Genomic DNA, 16,740 nt, shown 5'->3' with positions numbered 1-16,740 from the left:
GAAACACAAAAATCAATGCACTTCCCGAACGTCTTTCGCAGACCACGGTTTGTATAAATATCATGCACTTTGGCCCTTTAAAAGATTTGACGTTTATATTGACATTTCCTTTTGAATGAAGTGCGTTTGAAATTTTCTTGCGTCGATTTCAACCTATTTTGGTCAGTAACACTATAAATTACCTGGTTAAAATTAACAATCACTCTTTAAAGAATCCATACAGTCACAAAGTTTCATGCTGTTCACTGCTTTTAAGTCCTCTTACATCTAAAACGTTTTTCACGATGATTTTGAAATTTACATTGACTTATATTGTTGCCTATTTTCTCCATAGTCTTTAGATCCCAACAAATGATGATTCAATGAAAGCTTGTATTATAACTTCTATAAATAATATTTATTGTATAGGATTAAATCCAGAGGATGTCCTGTAATGTTTTCAGGCTGCATACAGCAGTCGACGGCGTCGGTTCGAATCCCAACCGAGACCGGACCCTCCCCTGTACGAGAGGACTGACTATCCACGTACAACAAGGAAACAAGTCTCGTAAGCCCTTAACGGGACAGGCATGACCAACAAGGTCGTTACGCCAAGAAGAAGAAGAAGACAGCAGCATTTCTTGGCCAATAGTATGTCATCATGCTAGGAAATTCAGACGCAATTGTACAATCATAGGTTTGCTAGGTAATTCATTGATGGGTTACTTTATTTCAAAATTCAAATGTTCAATTTGATGTCTACTAGTAGGAGGCAACATCTTGTTTATCGTCTCTTTACCTAGGGGTTTGCTAGCAGGGTAACCACCTGGGTAGTACCTAGTCAGAACGTGTAATTGTTAAAATTTCTTGCTGCTTTCCATGCAGTAAGACTGATGATCGTAGATATCTATAATTTGCTGATCTTATAACCTCCCGCAGGGTCGACCTAAGAGTTCATACATATTGTTTCCCGTGTAGCTCAACTCTTCGATTTCTCATCCTATCTAATGAAGCAGAGTAGTTCCTCTGAAGTTGCAAGTGAGCTTTTACCATCCTCTGATTCCAGTGTTTTATTTAAACCACCCGTTTACTACAACTTTCCTATCCTACTGCTTTTTCCAGGTTTTAAATATTTTCTTCCGAAATAGGGTGTATAAGAGGATAATTTGTTAACCCTTGTCCCTCTCTCTCTCTTTCTTTATTAGACTCTTACGAATAATGGTCTGAGTTTATCAAATGGTGCATATCAAATGATTTTATCAATCATATCAATCGTTTCATTTCTACGCATCATACAATAAAGTTAGTTCATCGAGTATCCGCACAGCATCTGTATCTTGGTATCTGTGCGGATACTTTATAATTAAATGAATGTCAGCAAACTGAGAAACACATTATCTGATACATGAATTGAACATGGTTTAATGTTAAAACGTGTAATTAGCTATATATGACAGCTTTACCACCTATTGCCGCTGGTTGGGATTCAACTGCAGTAAAAAGGAAAAGGAAGATATTACTAGCAATAGTGCTCGTATATACCCATAGGACGCTATAAATGAATTCATACAGAATCCAACAATCTAAAAGGAACTTATATAGTAGTGTATGAGATAGGAAAATGTCAAAATGGTTCCTTTTTCTACGCAAGCTAGTCCAGCCACGTACTATCCTAACGTGTACCTGGTTTCAGTAAGAGGTGTTGGGTGAAAAACGTGTTTCCTTTTTTTGTAATCTACTGACTAACAACACATCGAATAATTGGATAAGTTTATTCATAGTTCTAGTAATTTTTCTTTGCATCTTTCAACGCATCGGTCTCGTTTCGCCTGAGTAAATCCCAATATAATGACCTTATTTAATTTCCTTGCTACCCCGTCTAGGACAAAACAATTTTACTTGTTTTAATGCTCAAATACTATCCGTTGCTTGTTTTAGGTGCATAGCTTGAATTTATGGGAAGCGGCTATCATCACAGGGACAGCGTTAAGATTTTGAGGTCGCCTCGATTAGGATACACCTTGGGTTTCCGCTCTCTTCTTGCTCATAAAATGTATCGTAACGGTGAATGTAACATTGAACGGTGTTGTTATCTGTTCGTAAAAGGGTTATTATAAATATCACACCACAATTAGCCCCCATGGTAGGAATACTTTCACACTCGTCTCCATCGCGATTGATTATTTAGCACATACCTTTACACCATAGCGAAATCCTTTTTCGTTTGGTTTGGTTCTTCTACTTCGATGATTCCGTTTCCATGGCGGTTGCTGCATTGGCGTTATTAGCACCAGCTGATGTTGCACCCGTAGCAGAGCTTGATGCGGAATCTTCCTTCTTAACCATCTTACCACCATCGGCTAAAAATTCCCCAAGATTTAGTGTTATGATTGCCTTCGGGTAACAAAAAACTACTATCAGATGTTTACCTTCATTTTCGTTGCCTTCCGTTCCGGAGCGTCGGCGCTTGCGGTTGAAACGCCAGTTACGGTTACCGGCAAACTTTGGCGGTGGCAACGGATCAATACCGAGCACCTTGTAGATTTGCCGGAACGCAATGTAGCGCAAGAACATTTGGGCCGAAACCGTGATGTCCTCGCGCTGCTGCTTGGTCATACCGGCCAGCGCATCCTCCGTTTCCTTTTCGCACGGATCCAGCAGCCCTGGACCGTTGATAAGGATAGCGGACGAGATGGCTTCCATGACGCGGCGCAAACACTCACCCGGCGTTAGTGCGTCTCCAGCGGACGAGATAATCTTCTCGATCAGCAGCTCCATCGCCTGGAATGGTCGAAATAATATCGGTTAAAACTAAACCGAATCCAAAGGTAACAATGGTAAAAAGGCAAACCTACCCACTGGCTCATGTGGCCCCAGATAGGTATCCGTTGGCACAGGTCACGCATAATGCGCATAATCATCACGCAAGATTGTAGTCCCGTTGCTCTAGCCTAGATACAGCACGAAACAATCCCGGACAAAAGCAGGAAAAAAAAATTAAATTTACACATCATTCCATGAACTTGCTCGCTTGTGTTATTCTGACACTCGGACCGGATGCCAATGGGCACCCCAAGGGAGAAAACAAAAAAAAAAATGGTTTCAAAATTCAAGAGTGTCGGAAAACGAGCAAAAATAAACAACTATAACATAATTATTAAATGCTGGCTAATTACGATCGCTTTCCGTTTCAATGCTAATGAGGAAAAAAAATGATAATTTTTGCATCTACATTTTATTTACCGTTCGCATTAACGGCAGCAGTCGTAGCCGGGTACCACAAAAACACTACACCGGGGGTTACATATCTCTACACACTTGCAAATGCCAAAGAAATTATGTTGTTACCGCGCGTTTTGTACTCCGATGGCGCCTCGATTTTGAAAAGCGATACAAGCAGAGTTTAAATAATTCCTATCACAATAAATAATAAATCTGCCGTGAAGAGAAAACCCTGCCAAATTATTCTCTGCCTCACCATTAAAAAAGCGCCCATCGATCACAAGTTTTGCGAGAAATGAAAATATAGAAATGCAGATTTGGCCTAGCTAGACGGAATACTGGAGAATAATTTACATGCCATTTGCGGGTGTGTTTACAAAATTAATAATGATTACAACATAACGGCAAAGGCCATATCATAATTATGTGTATGGCTTTAGCTTCTCTATTTGTATTGATTGTCCCCTTTGTGGGCCTTTGTTTTCCCATGTTATCTAATTTTCAATCGCAATGCTATCGACTACCGGTGCTTTAGTTTTAGCTAGGATCTTATGCTATGTTTTCATTATTGCCTTTCATGTTTTACGATCATTCTTCATCAGGAATACACTCTTGAGATAATTCTTTCCAAATGCCAGAAAAAGCTCGACTTAATTTTGTAAAATATCGCTTACTGAGAAAAACAAAATAGCTGCTCTTGATTAAAAAAATGTGTGATTAATTTAGGGCATGTTTTGGCAACGTGAAAAGTAATGTCCACTGATTAATCTGACATTCTAAATATTGTGAAATTAATGAATGCAATTAATGATGCATTAATGCGCTAGGCATCTACGCTTGTTGATACGTTTTACCGAACTACCTGATTAGATCGCGAATGCTACGAATAATGTTCGATTGCTTCAACAAGGCCACACTACACACACACACGCTAATTTGGGACAAACTAAAACAAAAACCATCGTTCGAGTATCGGGCACGTGGGAGGGAGATTCGCGCGTACACCGGTTGAGACGTTATACGATAACAAATCAATAGAAAAAATATATGTTTATATATTCATATAGAGTAGGTATATGCATGTAATAATAGATATTAAAAAGAAAAGAGGAATTTGGAAAAAAATTACACAAACCTGGAACCATTTAGCATGACGAAGAGCGGCTAGCGCCTGCAGACAGGGCTCGCGTGGCAGCAGATCTTCGGTACATTGCACAGCCTGTTCCGCTGAGGATGCATTTACTTCATTTTCGTTCGTTTTTGTTATTTTTTTTCGAACATTGAACAATTTTTGTTTGTTCAATTTGTTTGCAATATTGTAAACATGCCGAAGGCAGGAACATTTGACCGACGTTGTTTCGGGTTGGTTGGGTTGGTCGATAAGTTTGTGTTATTTTTATCCCATTCGAAATCCCCGCGAGGTACGGGTGTTTTTTGTTGGTTTTTGTTTTGTTTTTTGTTCAAGCACATGTTGAGGAATGTGTTGGTTTGTTTGTTGATAAAACGATATCCAAATGCAAAACGTGGATGGGTGCGTTTGCAATTAGGATCGTTATCGGTTTCGTTCCATTGTATTTCATGATTGCGTTCAACCAAATACAATAAGCACGTAGTAGAGGTTTTGGTTTCGGTATAACATATAAAATGAAGAAAAGAGAAAAGATATAGTTTAGACAGGGTGTTTGACCATGGTTTATCTTTTTGTTTATAGGCTCGAGAGTCTAATTTTTCGGGAAGAGTTGTTTCGGTGGGAAAAGTATTATAATGAAGTGGATTAGTACTCGATATATCTCTCTTTACACTCGTTTCATTTCAGGAACAAAATTGCACACACTCTACTTCATCACAACAATATGATACGCGGAGATTTTTTTTCCGAGAGGAATTTATTCAAGATAAGAATAAAGTCAGGCTGCTGTACTTGCGCAACATACAGAAAGGAGCACAAAGTAGAGTAGCAAGTAAACTTTATCTCTATTTCTCACTTTTTCCGCTCAGTAAGGTTCATCAGACTGTAGGGAATGGTCAAAAATCCTGTTTAGTAATGTGGTGTTGTTTGTTACTCTTCTTCAGCTTTTCTTTATTTTGGTGTTAATTTCCCCCTTCAAATCGTTTGGTTAAAATCAAGTTACAATGTAAAGGATTATGGGAAGCTTCCGGACGACGATGAACCAACACGACACTCGCTTGGGATAGAGTTACATGCTTTTGTCCGTTTGCTTCGACTCGACGTAAGGTCAGCCTTGCAGCATGTCGTGCCTGTTCATGCAATCGTTTCGATTAAAACAAGCCTAAGACCTCTTGTAGGCAACATTTTTTAAATCAGCATTCGTAGATCAGCCCCTTGGGTCATACAAATATATATTGAGACATATGAGCCTCCTGATTCCTTTTCCTCTAACTGTCTTGATGATAGACGATGCTCAACAACTTGTTTTTTACATAACCAAATCTGAAAAGTTTCGAATCTGCGCAAGCGAAACTCAATACCTGATGAAACCACGGGGTAGGTTGTTTGGTCACGAAAGACATAATTTGCCTAGCTAATCCGAAAAGCATCCGTGTAATAGGTGAGCCACGACAAATCAAATCGAAAGGAGTTGTATAAAAACGAGTTGTAACTCGTTTTTCGTAACATTCACATTGCGCCCGGACACGTGAATTGTTTGTTTTTTGTTCACCTTTCTCTTCTCCGCCCAGCCCATGAGGATGATTCAATCGCCACAAAAAGTATGCAAGTGTGCTGTACATTACCAACCACCAACCATTTTCCAATACCAGTCCTTGGAGAAGAAAACAGAATGGGACGGGAGGAAAGGAAGGGAGTTTGGTTTTTCTATAACCTATCCTGATAAGGTCTATTAATGCTCGATAATAATGTAACTCTACTAACGTAATTTCATTGCTATCGAGCATCGAATGATAAACAGATAGACTATAAAATAGCATACTTCTCCGCAAAGTGAGAAGCATTGAGATATAAGGACAGGGCGTGTTATGAGACTTTTTGATAGATGAGCCTCCCAGATGAAAATTTTATTTTTCTTTGTAGGATAGCTGGATACAGATAGAGTGGATATAAGTTAACTTGACTAGTCGAAGAGGAACAAAGTAAATTATATTTTCCAATAGTAACGAAACAGTCTCATATGAAAATTATTCAATGAGTGTTGAACTTGGTTTTACATTGGCCATGCATATTTTTGCATACGAATGCCATGCAATTAGGACAGAAATTGAATAATATGTGCTTTCAGAAGTGGAAATGAAATTATGAAACTATGTAAATATTATCGACTTTTCAAAAGTATGTGCAGAATTATTGATATATTTTATCGTATAAACACGTAATCATTTTTCGGAAAATGAGGAGTGCTTGTGAGATAGTACACGGCTAGAGTAATCCTCTGCATATAATTCAATGAGTTACTGGAGATCTTGAAAATCAGTAAATATCGTATTACTTAATTGAAAGTTACAGTTATGCTTTGATATGAGAAGGGACAATCGGTGATGGTTTAGTGTTGGTGGTCAGCCAAGGTCCAGAGTAAGAGGTAGAGGAGACAGGATAAGGAAGAGCAGGATACATACACGTGGTAAGGAATGAAGGCATTCTCTTGGCCCCAAAGGCGATTCTTCGATTTTTGGTAAACAAAAAAAACTGGAAATGCGGACTTACCTTCGCGCAGCAATGGAGAAGTGAGTGATATCTTTACCGTCATCGTGCCGTCGGTAACCAGCACGGCACCCTCGACCGGAGCCATTGTCACAGTGTAACGGTGATCTTCGGCAATTTTCTTCAGCTGAATCGGTAGTTCAGTAGCTACGCGCTTCAGCAACGACGTTGTCGGTTTTTCTTCACACAGCATTACCAGCTGCACGACATCATCTCCGTGGAGAAGAAGGCCTACAACATGATAGAATATGGATTAATTGAGCACCGCGTTGGATTAACAAAATGTTTACATACCTTTAGCCAGTAGACCAACGCGCATAACACCCTTGAGCAAACGGTACGTCGGTCCTTCAGCTTCTTTGTGAAAGGAAATCATCTGATTGGCCTGGCCGGACTTTCCACCGGCTGCACCGGAGGGTGTTGTTGATGGTTGCTGCGATTGAATCGATTGCTCCTTCGACTGCTCGTTTCCTGCCTCTTGTTTCTTAACCCCTTCGGACGACGTACCACCGCCGTCAGCAACACCAGCTGCTAAAACGGCAGGTTCTGCGACCATTGAACTACCACCACCGCTAGTCATTACATCAGAAACCAGTTTCAGGGCACGTTCCGTGTGCGACACAATGCGCTGGATGGTTTGCAGTTCCTCCTCCTTGGGGTAGATTTCGGCATGACGTGCGACTACATGTCGATCGTCCGACGACTCCGGGCGCCGACCCGGCAGCATCCCGAAGAACGGATGTCGCCCGAACGTACGCATACCGTGATCGTCCTCCATCTCGGCATCCGCCATGCGACGCCGGTTCCAAAACTCCTCCTGCATCGCCTGACGGTGAGCTCGAGCTTCGGCAATTTTCTTCTGCTTCACCGTAGGCTTGATGTCGACCACCAGGTCCGGTTGAACCTTCTTCTTATACTGCAAACGATGACGACGACCTTTCATGTGCATTTCCTTCGCGTTTGGATCGTTGAATTTACACTCGCATAGCTTGCAGCTGAAGCTTACCAGCTTTCCTTCCTCGTCTTTGATTTCTTCAATGAACTCACTACCAACGGGGCGAACGGATTCCTCCAGCGATTCACCTCCCCCTGCACTACCTACACCACCGCCACCACCACCTACGGCAGATCCTTCACCCGCTTGCTCGCCTCCTACGGCACCGCCTTCCTTCTTCTCATCGGCATTCGGCGTTGGATCACAGGCCGGGATCGGTTTGCCCAGTTTGGTGTGCAGCTTCACCACCTTCTGGTGTTTGGCACCGCGGACATGGGCGGCGTAGGCATCGTTTCCAGTGCACGTCACACCGCATAGCTCACAGTGGAGGCTGTTCGGGGGACGAGCCGGCGCCGTGCCACCCGGTTCCGCTGCCTGCTTCATGAGCAGTTCCCGCTTTTTATGTTTTTGTCCCTCGAGATGCTCGCGGTAGGTTTGCGGGCCGGCACAGCTGATCTTGCATACATCACAGTAATGTATGAACATTGGCTTTGGCGCCGCTTTGCGTGCCTTCGAGTGGAATGCTCCGTGGCCTCCAGACATCATCTTGGAGTTTTTATATCCTTGCCAAGACGCACCGCCGGCAGCTACTCCAGGACCCGCACCACCACCCGTCATGACGGCACCGCCGGGCACCGGTGCACCCGCCAATACCGCCTGCTGACCGGGCACATTCGAGGGAGCTTTGTTGTTGTGCGGTTGTTGCTGCTGCTGGGCAACGTACATGGTTGCCGCACTGTACAAGGCTGCGTCGTAGTTTGAGTAGGTGTTCGAGTTATTTGGAGCTACCGGCCCGGCAATGGCTGCCGACTTGGGGGTCGAGTGCACAGTGGTGACGGTCTGCGAGTAGCCCGTTGATAGCGCCGGCACGTACGACTGCGTTTGTGCGGGAGCCGCGTGCTGCTGTGGTTGCTGTTGCTGAGCGGGTTGATACTGTGTGGCCGGTTTGGCCGGTTGTAGTGTGGTGCGTATTGCTTCGTTCGGGAAAGCGGCAGAATGCGGCGTCTGGAACGTAGGAATCACTTTTGGTGCACTGCCACTGGCGTCGTACGCGGTCGGGGCAGTATAAGCGGCCGTTGCTCCCGGTGCCTGCTGGTAGTACGTTTTCGATGTATCGTACGTCTGCGTCGTGCGCCCGTAACCGTAGTCGTAGGTTGCTGCTGTTGCCGTAGCTACGGGAAAAAGGAAAAGAAATCGGATAAAGTCATCAGCCTACTGGGGTCGATGGAAAAAATAACATCACTTACTTGCGTACGTTCCCGGAGCGGAAGCGGTTTGATAGGGCTGATCGTAGCCTGCCGGACGAGCCGTCCCGTACGAAGCGGCAGCTGGTGCCGGTGCCGGTGCTACTGCGTATCCCGTTTGTGTCGTCGAATAGGCTGTTCCGGTAGCGGTTGTCCTGTGGCAAATATTCACCCCAAGAAGCAAGGCAAAAGTTGAGGAAATGTGCTGTGTGTGAGTGTGTCATATCATGAGTAAACACAGGCCAAAGCACTAAAATCAATTGGTTGTCCTCGTTGAGAGAACAATTCAAAGAGTGTGAACAATATAACAGTGAGCGAAGAAACTTTTGCACTACCAGCGGATTCAAATGAAACTTCAAACATTTTCAAAGAGAGCGAGCAGCTTGATGCCGGGTGTTTCACGATAGAAGCGAGATTGGGAAGAAGATTCCAGTTGGAAACAAGAACCAATTTCTTTCGGATCGAGCAATTTCACCAAATGCGGTTTACATTTTGGTGCGGGCGAAAACATTTCTTCTTGCAGGCACCACAAAAATCATGTTAACTTTTAACAAGTTCACTTGCGGAACATCCAATACTTGTCCCATGAGGCCACTTGGATGATTTCCCGGCAACCATCGATTTTCCGACCGCACATAGCACACTTGATTATTCTCTCTTCCCAAATTGGTAATTTTCTCTGTCACGCTCTTTCATCAGTTTTTCCGGTTATTAACTGATACCACCGACTTTCTTGGGTCTTTTTTTCTTAAAACTAATCATTTACCTTTCGCTGTCTGGAAAACGGTAGCGATTAGTTGATACTAATTTGTATGATGATTTCCTTTGCCGCAAGGAAATGCGCTAGACGAATGTGCGAACGACATTTCTGGAAACCGATGAACGATATCTGCCGCGGGTTATTTGCTCGTTCGTTGCTTAATTATGCAACGCTTAAAAACTTCATTTGACACACTCACAGTACCATAGAACATGAACGTTCAGCTTTTTTTTCAATCGCATACTTCTCTTTGGAAGGTTCTGCCTCGATAGACTATTTCCATCCCATCTCACCGACCAGACATGGCGTTCGACGAGGAGACCCTTTTTTCTATCGTTGTTTCCATTTGGAAAATTTTGCATGGCTAGTGAAGCAAATTCTTTGCACCTGCTGACACATTTATCATCACAGCAACCATGGTCAGAACTCTTTGCATGCAACTAAGATTTGAAAGAAAGAAACCTACAGACGACGGAAGAATTTCACCATACGCTTTTCCTCATGCACACACTTCTCAGAAATAGACAACGCCGGCTGCCCGATTGTACTACCATTTCAATGCCCCCCGCAGACCGTCCACACTCCCGTTGTAGTGACAGAAAAGTTGTAGTTTTTTAATGCTGTTTTTTGCCAGGCTGCACTTACCCGTACTGCGTCGCTCCGTGGGGAAACCCAAAATAGTTGTTAGTGGCCATAATCTGCGGACAGCAACGAACTATTGATGATACTAATGCACGGTACGCGAGAACGAAGATTTGCTCTGCAGCAAGCGATTTTTTCCGAGACTCGCCACAGACGTCAAAGAGGGTTCCGTTTGGGTCTGTGCCAAAGCATGTATAACACTGAGTTAGGTTGAGGAATATAGAGAATTTTGACACCAAACATGCAATTTTAATGGAATCCCGAAATTTGACGCTATGAAATCAATGAACTAAGAAGATTAGTGGTAGTATTACACTGAATGGGTTGTGCCACTGCTTCTAATAAGAATAACAGTTTTTGGTTTAATTTGTTTCACTGAGATACGTTTATTTTGTAGTTAATTAATACATGTCTTTACCTTGGTTTATAGAATATCGATTTCAAAATAGTTCCACAATAATCAAGAGAGAGAGAGAGAGAGATAGACGTGAAGTTTGAATTTGTAATCCCTGTTTTTCAAACAATTTTACAACTGGCTTACACATAACTTTTAGTTCTGTAAAGTTTAGCAACGAAGAAACACATTGCACACTTTTCTACCGCCGTGAGGGTTAACATATGTTTTTTGACCTTGTAATGCAACGAATGGTCATAATAAACATATTGTTTGTACAGTTGACCTATGACGGCAGGGAGAATATTTGAACTTGACCTCAATAGTAAATATTTGTTTACTATTTCACTGTATGTATTGTAATGCTATCATTAGAAATAGAAATATTAAAAGCTAAAAAATTTTTGAGTGATATCTTAGATTAAATAAATACTCAAACGCGTAGTTTAGTGAGCTACTTTGTACCAAATAAATTACACTTTATTCCCTTTTGAATTCGGCTCATTCTTGTTTAAGGACTATGGCGGATCTTTATAAGACTGATTCATAGCAGATGTGTCCACGTATCCTAATAAGGGAGTATTTGCTGCTGTTCACTTTCCATTATGCTACCATTGTGTGTCGGAGGATACCGAAAACTTTGGTTCTCATGATTGATCGACTTGGAAAATGCTTTTTACAAGAACCGAATCGATAGACGTTGTAGGGCAAAACCCGGCAGGTACCAGTGGCTTTTTAGTTCTTCTTTACGAAATCTTCTCCCTTCTGGATGTTCTTCTTCAACTCCGGGATGGCCTTCTTTAGCAGTTCCTGCTCGAAAGCGTTCAGTTTAGGTAGACCCAGGTTCTTCTCCAGACCGTTCTTTCCCAGCAACAGCGGCGTTGCGAAGTACTTGGCCTCGGTAACATCCGATCGAACGTAGGCGCACTCAATAACATTTTGTTCGCCATTCATTGCGCGGGCCAGAGCCAGTGCGAAACGAGCACCGGCGTATGCCATGGAGAGCGTGGCCGATCCAGCACCAGCCTTCGCCTTCACGACCTCCGTACCGGCTTCCTGGATGCGCTCGGTTAGTGCGGTGATCTTGTCCTGAGGGAAGTTCACCGCTGGCTTCGTCTGAGACAGCACCGGGATAATAGTGACACCCGAATGTCCACCGATGACGGGAACGGCCATCTTCTGGGGATCAACTCCAGCCGCCTCACCGATAAACGTGTTGGCGCGTACGATGTCGAGCGTCGACACGCCAAACACACGGCGCGGGTCCAGCACTCCGGCCTTCTGCAGGGTGTCGCAGGCAATCGGAACGGTAGAGTTGACCGGATTCGAGATGATACCGATGAGCGCCTTCGGGCATGCCTTGGCACAGCCAGCCGCCAAGTCGCGAACGATCGAAGCGTTCGTGTTGAACAGATCATCACGGGTCATGCCAGGCTTACGGGGAACTCCAGCGGGAATGATGACGATGTCAGCACCCTTCAGAGCCTTCTCCAAGTTTTCCGGCCCATTGTAACCAGTCACCTTCGATTGTGTTTCGATGTGCGACAGATCGGCGGCCACTCCGGGAGTGTGCACGATATCGTACAGCGACAGTTCCGTTACAAGCGGGCTGTTCTTCAACAGCAACGATAACGGTTGACCGATACCTCCGGAAGCACCACATACGGCCACCTTGACATTGTTCTGAAAGGCAGAAAAAAAAATGTTCAAAAAAGCTTATTCACCTTGAAACACTCTTATCTCTTATCAGTTCGTGATTTTGAAAGTCGGAAAAATGAATAGTTCCGAGTAAAATTCGATCCAAATAAACGCACATCATTACGTAAACTTTTGCTATCCTTTGCGTTAAAACACAGGCGAATGTTCGTCCCAATAGGAACTATTCGCGCACACTCACATGATGCACACACTTTTCGCTACCTTGAGAAGGTCGTGATTATGTGAAGAGCCCGAAGGTCACCTTTTCAGTATTCCTAAAGTTTTCTTTACTTCTGTTGGGCAAGATGTTTGAATAAATCCACAACTAACCTGGCTCGAGGTGGAGAAGTTCTTGGCTCCCTGGCTAGCAGCGACTTTCACGGCACGGGCAAACATCTTTTCGGTCTATTGCTGCAGAAGCGGATCTATGCTGTTCTGGCGCTCGGAAGTTACTGGATCATTGGTGTGCGAAATCGAACCACTCGATGTGACGTCACGTCATGCAAGGTTGCTAGAATGAAGCGGAGCGCTTCCGAAGGAATTGCTTCGCTTCGATAACCTTGCCCACCTGCCAGTGTTTGACATGTACACACCTCCACTTCAGGCACCTCGGGCAGCTGTAAGAACTGCCATCTTTTCATTTGGAACGCAAAAAGAACAACACGCAAAGTACTTTCCTATCTCAGCAAATTACGGATTCCTATTGCTCTATCCAGTATATCCCATCGTTTTATCGGTGTAGTCTTTCGCCATATCGGTAAATCTGTGAAATAGTTCTTCCGTTACCTGATAAGGTGCCCGCAGTTTCGCAGATCGTCCAAGGACTCGCGGACGCAAAACGCGTTGACCGAGTGATTGGGGTGGCGCTTGCTGTGTTTGGGGATTGCGTTCGTTTTGTATCTGATTATCATCGGTGTGAATGCCTTCCTGTTGCAGGTAATTGCGTTGAATGTTTTGACTGAGTGTACGTTCAGCAACTCTAATCGACGGACAACTGATTAGCAGCGAATAAAGTGAAAAAGTGAGCTGTGGTGGACCCTGCCAAGATCACACTCAATCGATCTTTGGATACAACGTGTGGGTGTTGGAGCTAAAATCTACGCAAAACAAATTAGAAACTATCGACCATTGCACAAACTCAAAAATGACGTACAAGCAGCGAAATGTGGCGATGATGGGGTATCGTTCGGTTGGTAAGTGTTTTCTTGATTTACTACGGACCATATAGCTTAAGGGAAATGATAATGTGTAGTATTTTAATATTCGAAAATAACTTCACCAGTTCTGCTATCTATGATCCTATATCCACGAACAAAACAATCAGAAAAATCAATTACGTTCAACTATCTGGCCCTGTAGAGCATTACGATCTCGAACACCGTGCATCTGCAATACTATCCCCCGTGACTATGCAATGTAATATGGACTGTTTGCTCTCTCGATGCCGATTAAGTGTCGCCAGCATAATGAAAACTAGTGCGTCATCAAGGCCGTGTTTAGTTTATCAATGAAAATAGTATTTGGTCTAGTTACCTACATTCGGCATCCTTACGGCGATGAGTCATCCGTTGGGCGTGATGGATCCGACTTTTGCAATACACTTTATTCGATTACCTGATTGTCGAAATTGTTAATCTTTTCTCGTTTTTTTGTAGGAAAATCTTCGCTAAGCATACAGTTTGTCGAGGGCCAATTTGTTGATTCATATGATCCAACCATCGAAAACAGTAAGTTTAATCATGATGATCGTTGTTAGCATTGCTCAAATTTGTGGTTCTAAAATTTATTTTTTTTTAGCATTCACTAAAAAGACCCGTATTCACTCGATGGACTACGAGATCCGATTAGTGGACACGGCCGGGCAAGATGAGTACAGCATTTTTCCCGCCCAGTATAGCATGGATTTCCATGGATATGTCCTAGTTTACTCCATCACCAGCCAGCGCTCGTTCGAGGTGATAAAGATCCTCTATGAGAAACTGCTTGACATGATGGGAAAAGCATAGTATGTACACGCAAAAAAAATCCTCATAGAACCGTCACCTTCAACATGTGTTCCATATCCTTTTTCTTCGCACTAGTGTACCGGTCGTTCTAGTTGGCAATAAAACGGATCTGCACCAGGAACGTGCCGTACCGACGGAGGAAGGCAAAAAACTAGCCGATTCATGGAAAGCACATTTTCTGGAAACATCAGCCAAGCAGAATGAAGTATGCTTTGTAAAACAGTTTGATCTCAAATCTCAGCGGCAAGCTAATCCACGATTTCTTTTCTATACTTTTCCCTGTTACAGTCCGTGGCGGATATTTTCTCACTACTTCTCTCACAGATCGAAAAAGACAATGGAAACACGAGCGAAAAGAATAGCTGCACAATTTCGTGAACGGTGAAATTCATGCTGTCGACCAGCACCAACTGGTAATGCTGGTCTAGTGCCGCCACAACGATCGTGGCCTAGGGATTATCAAAGGATTGACCCAGTTTATGATTCATAGCATGAGAGAGATAGAGAGAAAGATAGAAACAAAAACTAACCGCTGTAAGTAAGTTGGGAGGAGTAGTAGTGAATTTTGCCCTCTTCCTACAATCGGTGTAAACCGGTCGCTCAATTCAATTCGGCGAGTAGTGAGGAGTTTTCCGTTCTGATTGATGTTTCATTCAATTTTCAAAGCACCGAAATACACACAGACAAACGTACACAAGTACATTTTTGCCGATCACAATTTGCACACCCGATCACAACGCCATTTCAATCACCCCATTCATCTTCTGAGCCCTTTCGAGAAGAGGATGCACTAGAGCGCATATGACAAGGAGTGTTCAGTGGTGGTTCACAATCTTACAAAAATTACACCCTTGTCCTTGCAATTGCCTTCGAGTATTCAATCCAGAAAACAACAGCAATAGGATGGAACGTAATATTAATAAATAGAAAAGTAGAATTTAAGCGTCAGCAAGCAAATTAAAAAAAAACTATTAAGAAGATCGCTGGCAACATGATGATCTTCCCATTGATAACCAGCTGATCACGTGGTGTAGTAATTGGTACGGGCGGAGCTGATAAGAAAAGATAACATAAAAGACAGTTTTGCGCAATATGCAAAACTATTATCAGCATGTTTTAAACTAACAACAAAATGTACGCATAAATCCGCTAAAGCATCTGCGACTTTGTATGAAAAAAAGTGCATAAAGGGGTTAAGAATGGCTGTCGAGTGGCTCGGTGACTGGTAACTTTAAATTTTATTTTGTGGAATGTCGTGGGATTTTTTTTAGTAATTTGTGTTCAAAGAACAGCGAAAGGAAGATTGTTATTTTTAATTTTAAACTTGTTGCTACCCTTCCGGTCGACATTTCCTTTCAAGTATGATGAGTATGAAAGTAGCACAACTAGAAACTGGAATGATCGCATTAAACCCAAAACCATAATTTGGACACATACTTACTGAAAGCCGCAAGTGCTTTCTAATTAATGAACAAATAAACCTTGTTGCGATACGTGGTCGCGATTGTTTGAGTACGTTCCGTATTTTTAAGCACACTATGCCTCAAAGTTTCAAATAATGTTTCAAATTCCCTGCAGGGAATCGAACGGAATTGAAATGCGCAGCATGCTGATCTTCTTACACAAAGCCAAACGATCAGATGTTGATTTGTATTATTTTCAAAGTGGAGATTTATTCTATTGCTTGCTTGCGCCAACGATCACAGATACGATCAGATTCACTTGCTTGTTTGTGTGAAGACTGCTTAATTTGGATAAATCTTACATATTGCATGCATGTGGCCCATGCAAAAGGCTGGGAAGTCTAATCGACTGATGAATGGAAAACGAATACGGGCGTTTGAGAGTTTGTAGATAAGGTAGGGGAAAGGGAAAAGTAAACCACCTCAAAATGATCGGTACGGGATGCAACATGGATAAATGATTTAAATATTGGAAAAACAAAATCTTTTGACCTTTTACTTGTTCGCGAAGAACACATGGGTTTCAGAACTAATCTGTACGAGTAAACTTTTAGTTTGTTCCTAAATATTACGTGTTTCTTTTTTTACCAAGTTAAACTACCGTTTGCCGTTTTATTTACCGTGCTGCTGCATGTAGGGAACTACAGTTTCAACTAAGCTAT

At 42.9% G+C, this 16,740-nt stretch overlaps 3 protein-coding genes across 6 annotated transcripts; 1 reads left to right on the top strand and 2 right to left on the bottom strand.

Annotated features, from left to right (window-relative positions):
- Positions 1–677: 677 nt before the first annotated feature.
- Positions 678–10,664, bottom strand: LOC131272037 (zinc finger RNA-binding protein 2). 2 transcript variants are annotated; one of them, XM_058273648.1, is made up of 9 exons: positions 10,521–10,664; positions 9,119–9,270; positions 7,172–9,043; positions 6,881–7,108; positions 4,337–4,443; positions 2,835–2,930; positions 2,409–2,760; positions 2,175–2,339; positions 678–2,072 (listed from the first exon to the last, which is right to left on the bottom strand). In XM_058273648.1, exons 1-8 carry the CDS (start codon positions 10,568–10,570, stop codon positions 2,218–2,220), a joined length of 2,979 nt encoding a protein of 992 aa, XP_058129631.1. In that variant the 5' UTR covers positions 10,571–10,664; the 3' UTR covers positions 678–2,072; positions 2,175–2,217. The 2 variants fall into 2 exon arrangements, with proteins under 2 accessions (XP_058129631.1, XP_058129630.1); XM_058273647.1 differs by having other exon boundaries at positions 678–2,339.
- Positions 10,665–11,366: 702 nt separating this feature from the next.
- On the bottom strand, positions 11,367–13,053 carry LOC131260203 (malate dehydrogenase, mitochondrial). Its single transcript, XM_058261881.1, has 2 exons — positions 12,940–13,053; positions 11,367–12,594 (listed from the first exon to the last, which is right to left on the bottom strand). Exons 1-2 carry the CDS (start codon positions 13,003–13,005, stop codon positions 11,647–11,649), a joined length of 1,014 nt encoding a protein of 337 aa, XP_058117864.1. The 5' UTR covers positions 13,006–13,053; the 3' UTR covers positions 11,367–11,646.
- Positions 13,054–13,283: 230 nt separating this feature from the next.
- LOC131260204 (GTP-binding protein Rheb homolog) lies at positions 13,284–16,124 on the top strand. 3 transcript variants are annotated; one of them, XM_058261882.1, is made up of 6 exons: positions 13,284–13,366; positions 13,546–13,802; positions 14,265–14,336; positions 14,407–14,614; positions 14,691–14,820; positions 14,904–16,124. In XM_058261882.1, exons 2-6 carry the CDS (start codon positions 13,754–13,756, stop codon positions 14,991–14,993), a joined length of 549 nt encoding a protein of 182 aa, XP_058117865.1. In that variant the 5' UTR covers positions 13,284–13,366; positions 13,546–13,753; the 3' UTR covers positions 14,994–16,124. The 3 variants fall into 3 exon arrangements, with proteins under 3 accessions (XP_058117865.1, XP_058117868.1, XP_058117867.1); XM_058261885.1 differs by having other exon boundaries at positions 13,296–13,545; positions 13,615–13,802; XM_058261884.1 differs by having other exon boundaries at positions 13,296–13,545; positions 13,612–13,802.
- Positions 16,125–16,740: the final 616 nt, after the last annotated feature.

Source organism: Anopheles coustani, chromosome 3, assembly GCF_943734705.1.
Source record: "Anopheles coustani chromosome 3, idAnoCousDA_361_x.2, whole genome shotgun sequence".
Classification (NCBI taxonomy): Eukaryota; Metazoa; Arthropoda; class Insecta; order Diptera; family Culicidae; genus Anopheles; species Anopheles coustani.
The sequence above is the reverse complement of the archived record's forward strand: the minus strand, read 5'-3'. Positions and strand labels throughout refer to the sequence as shown.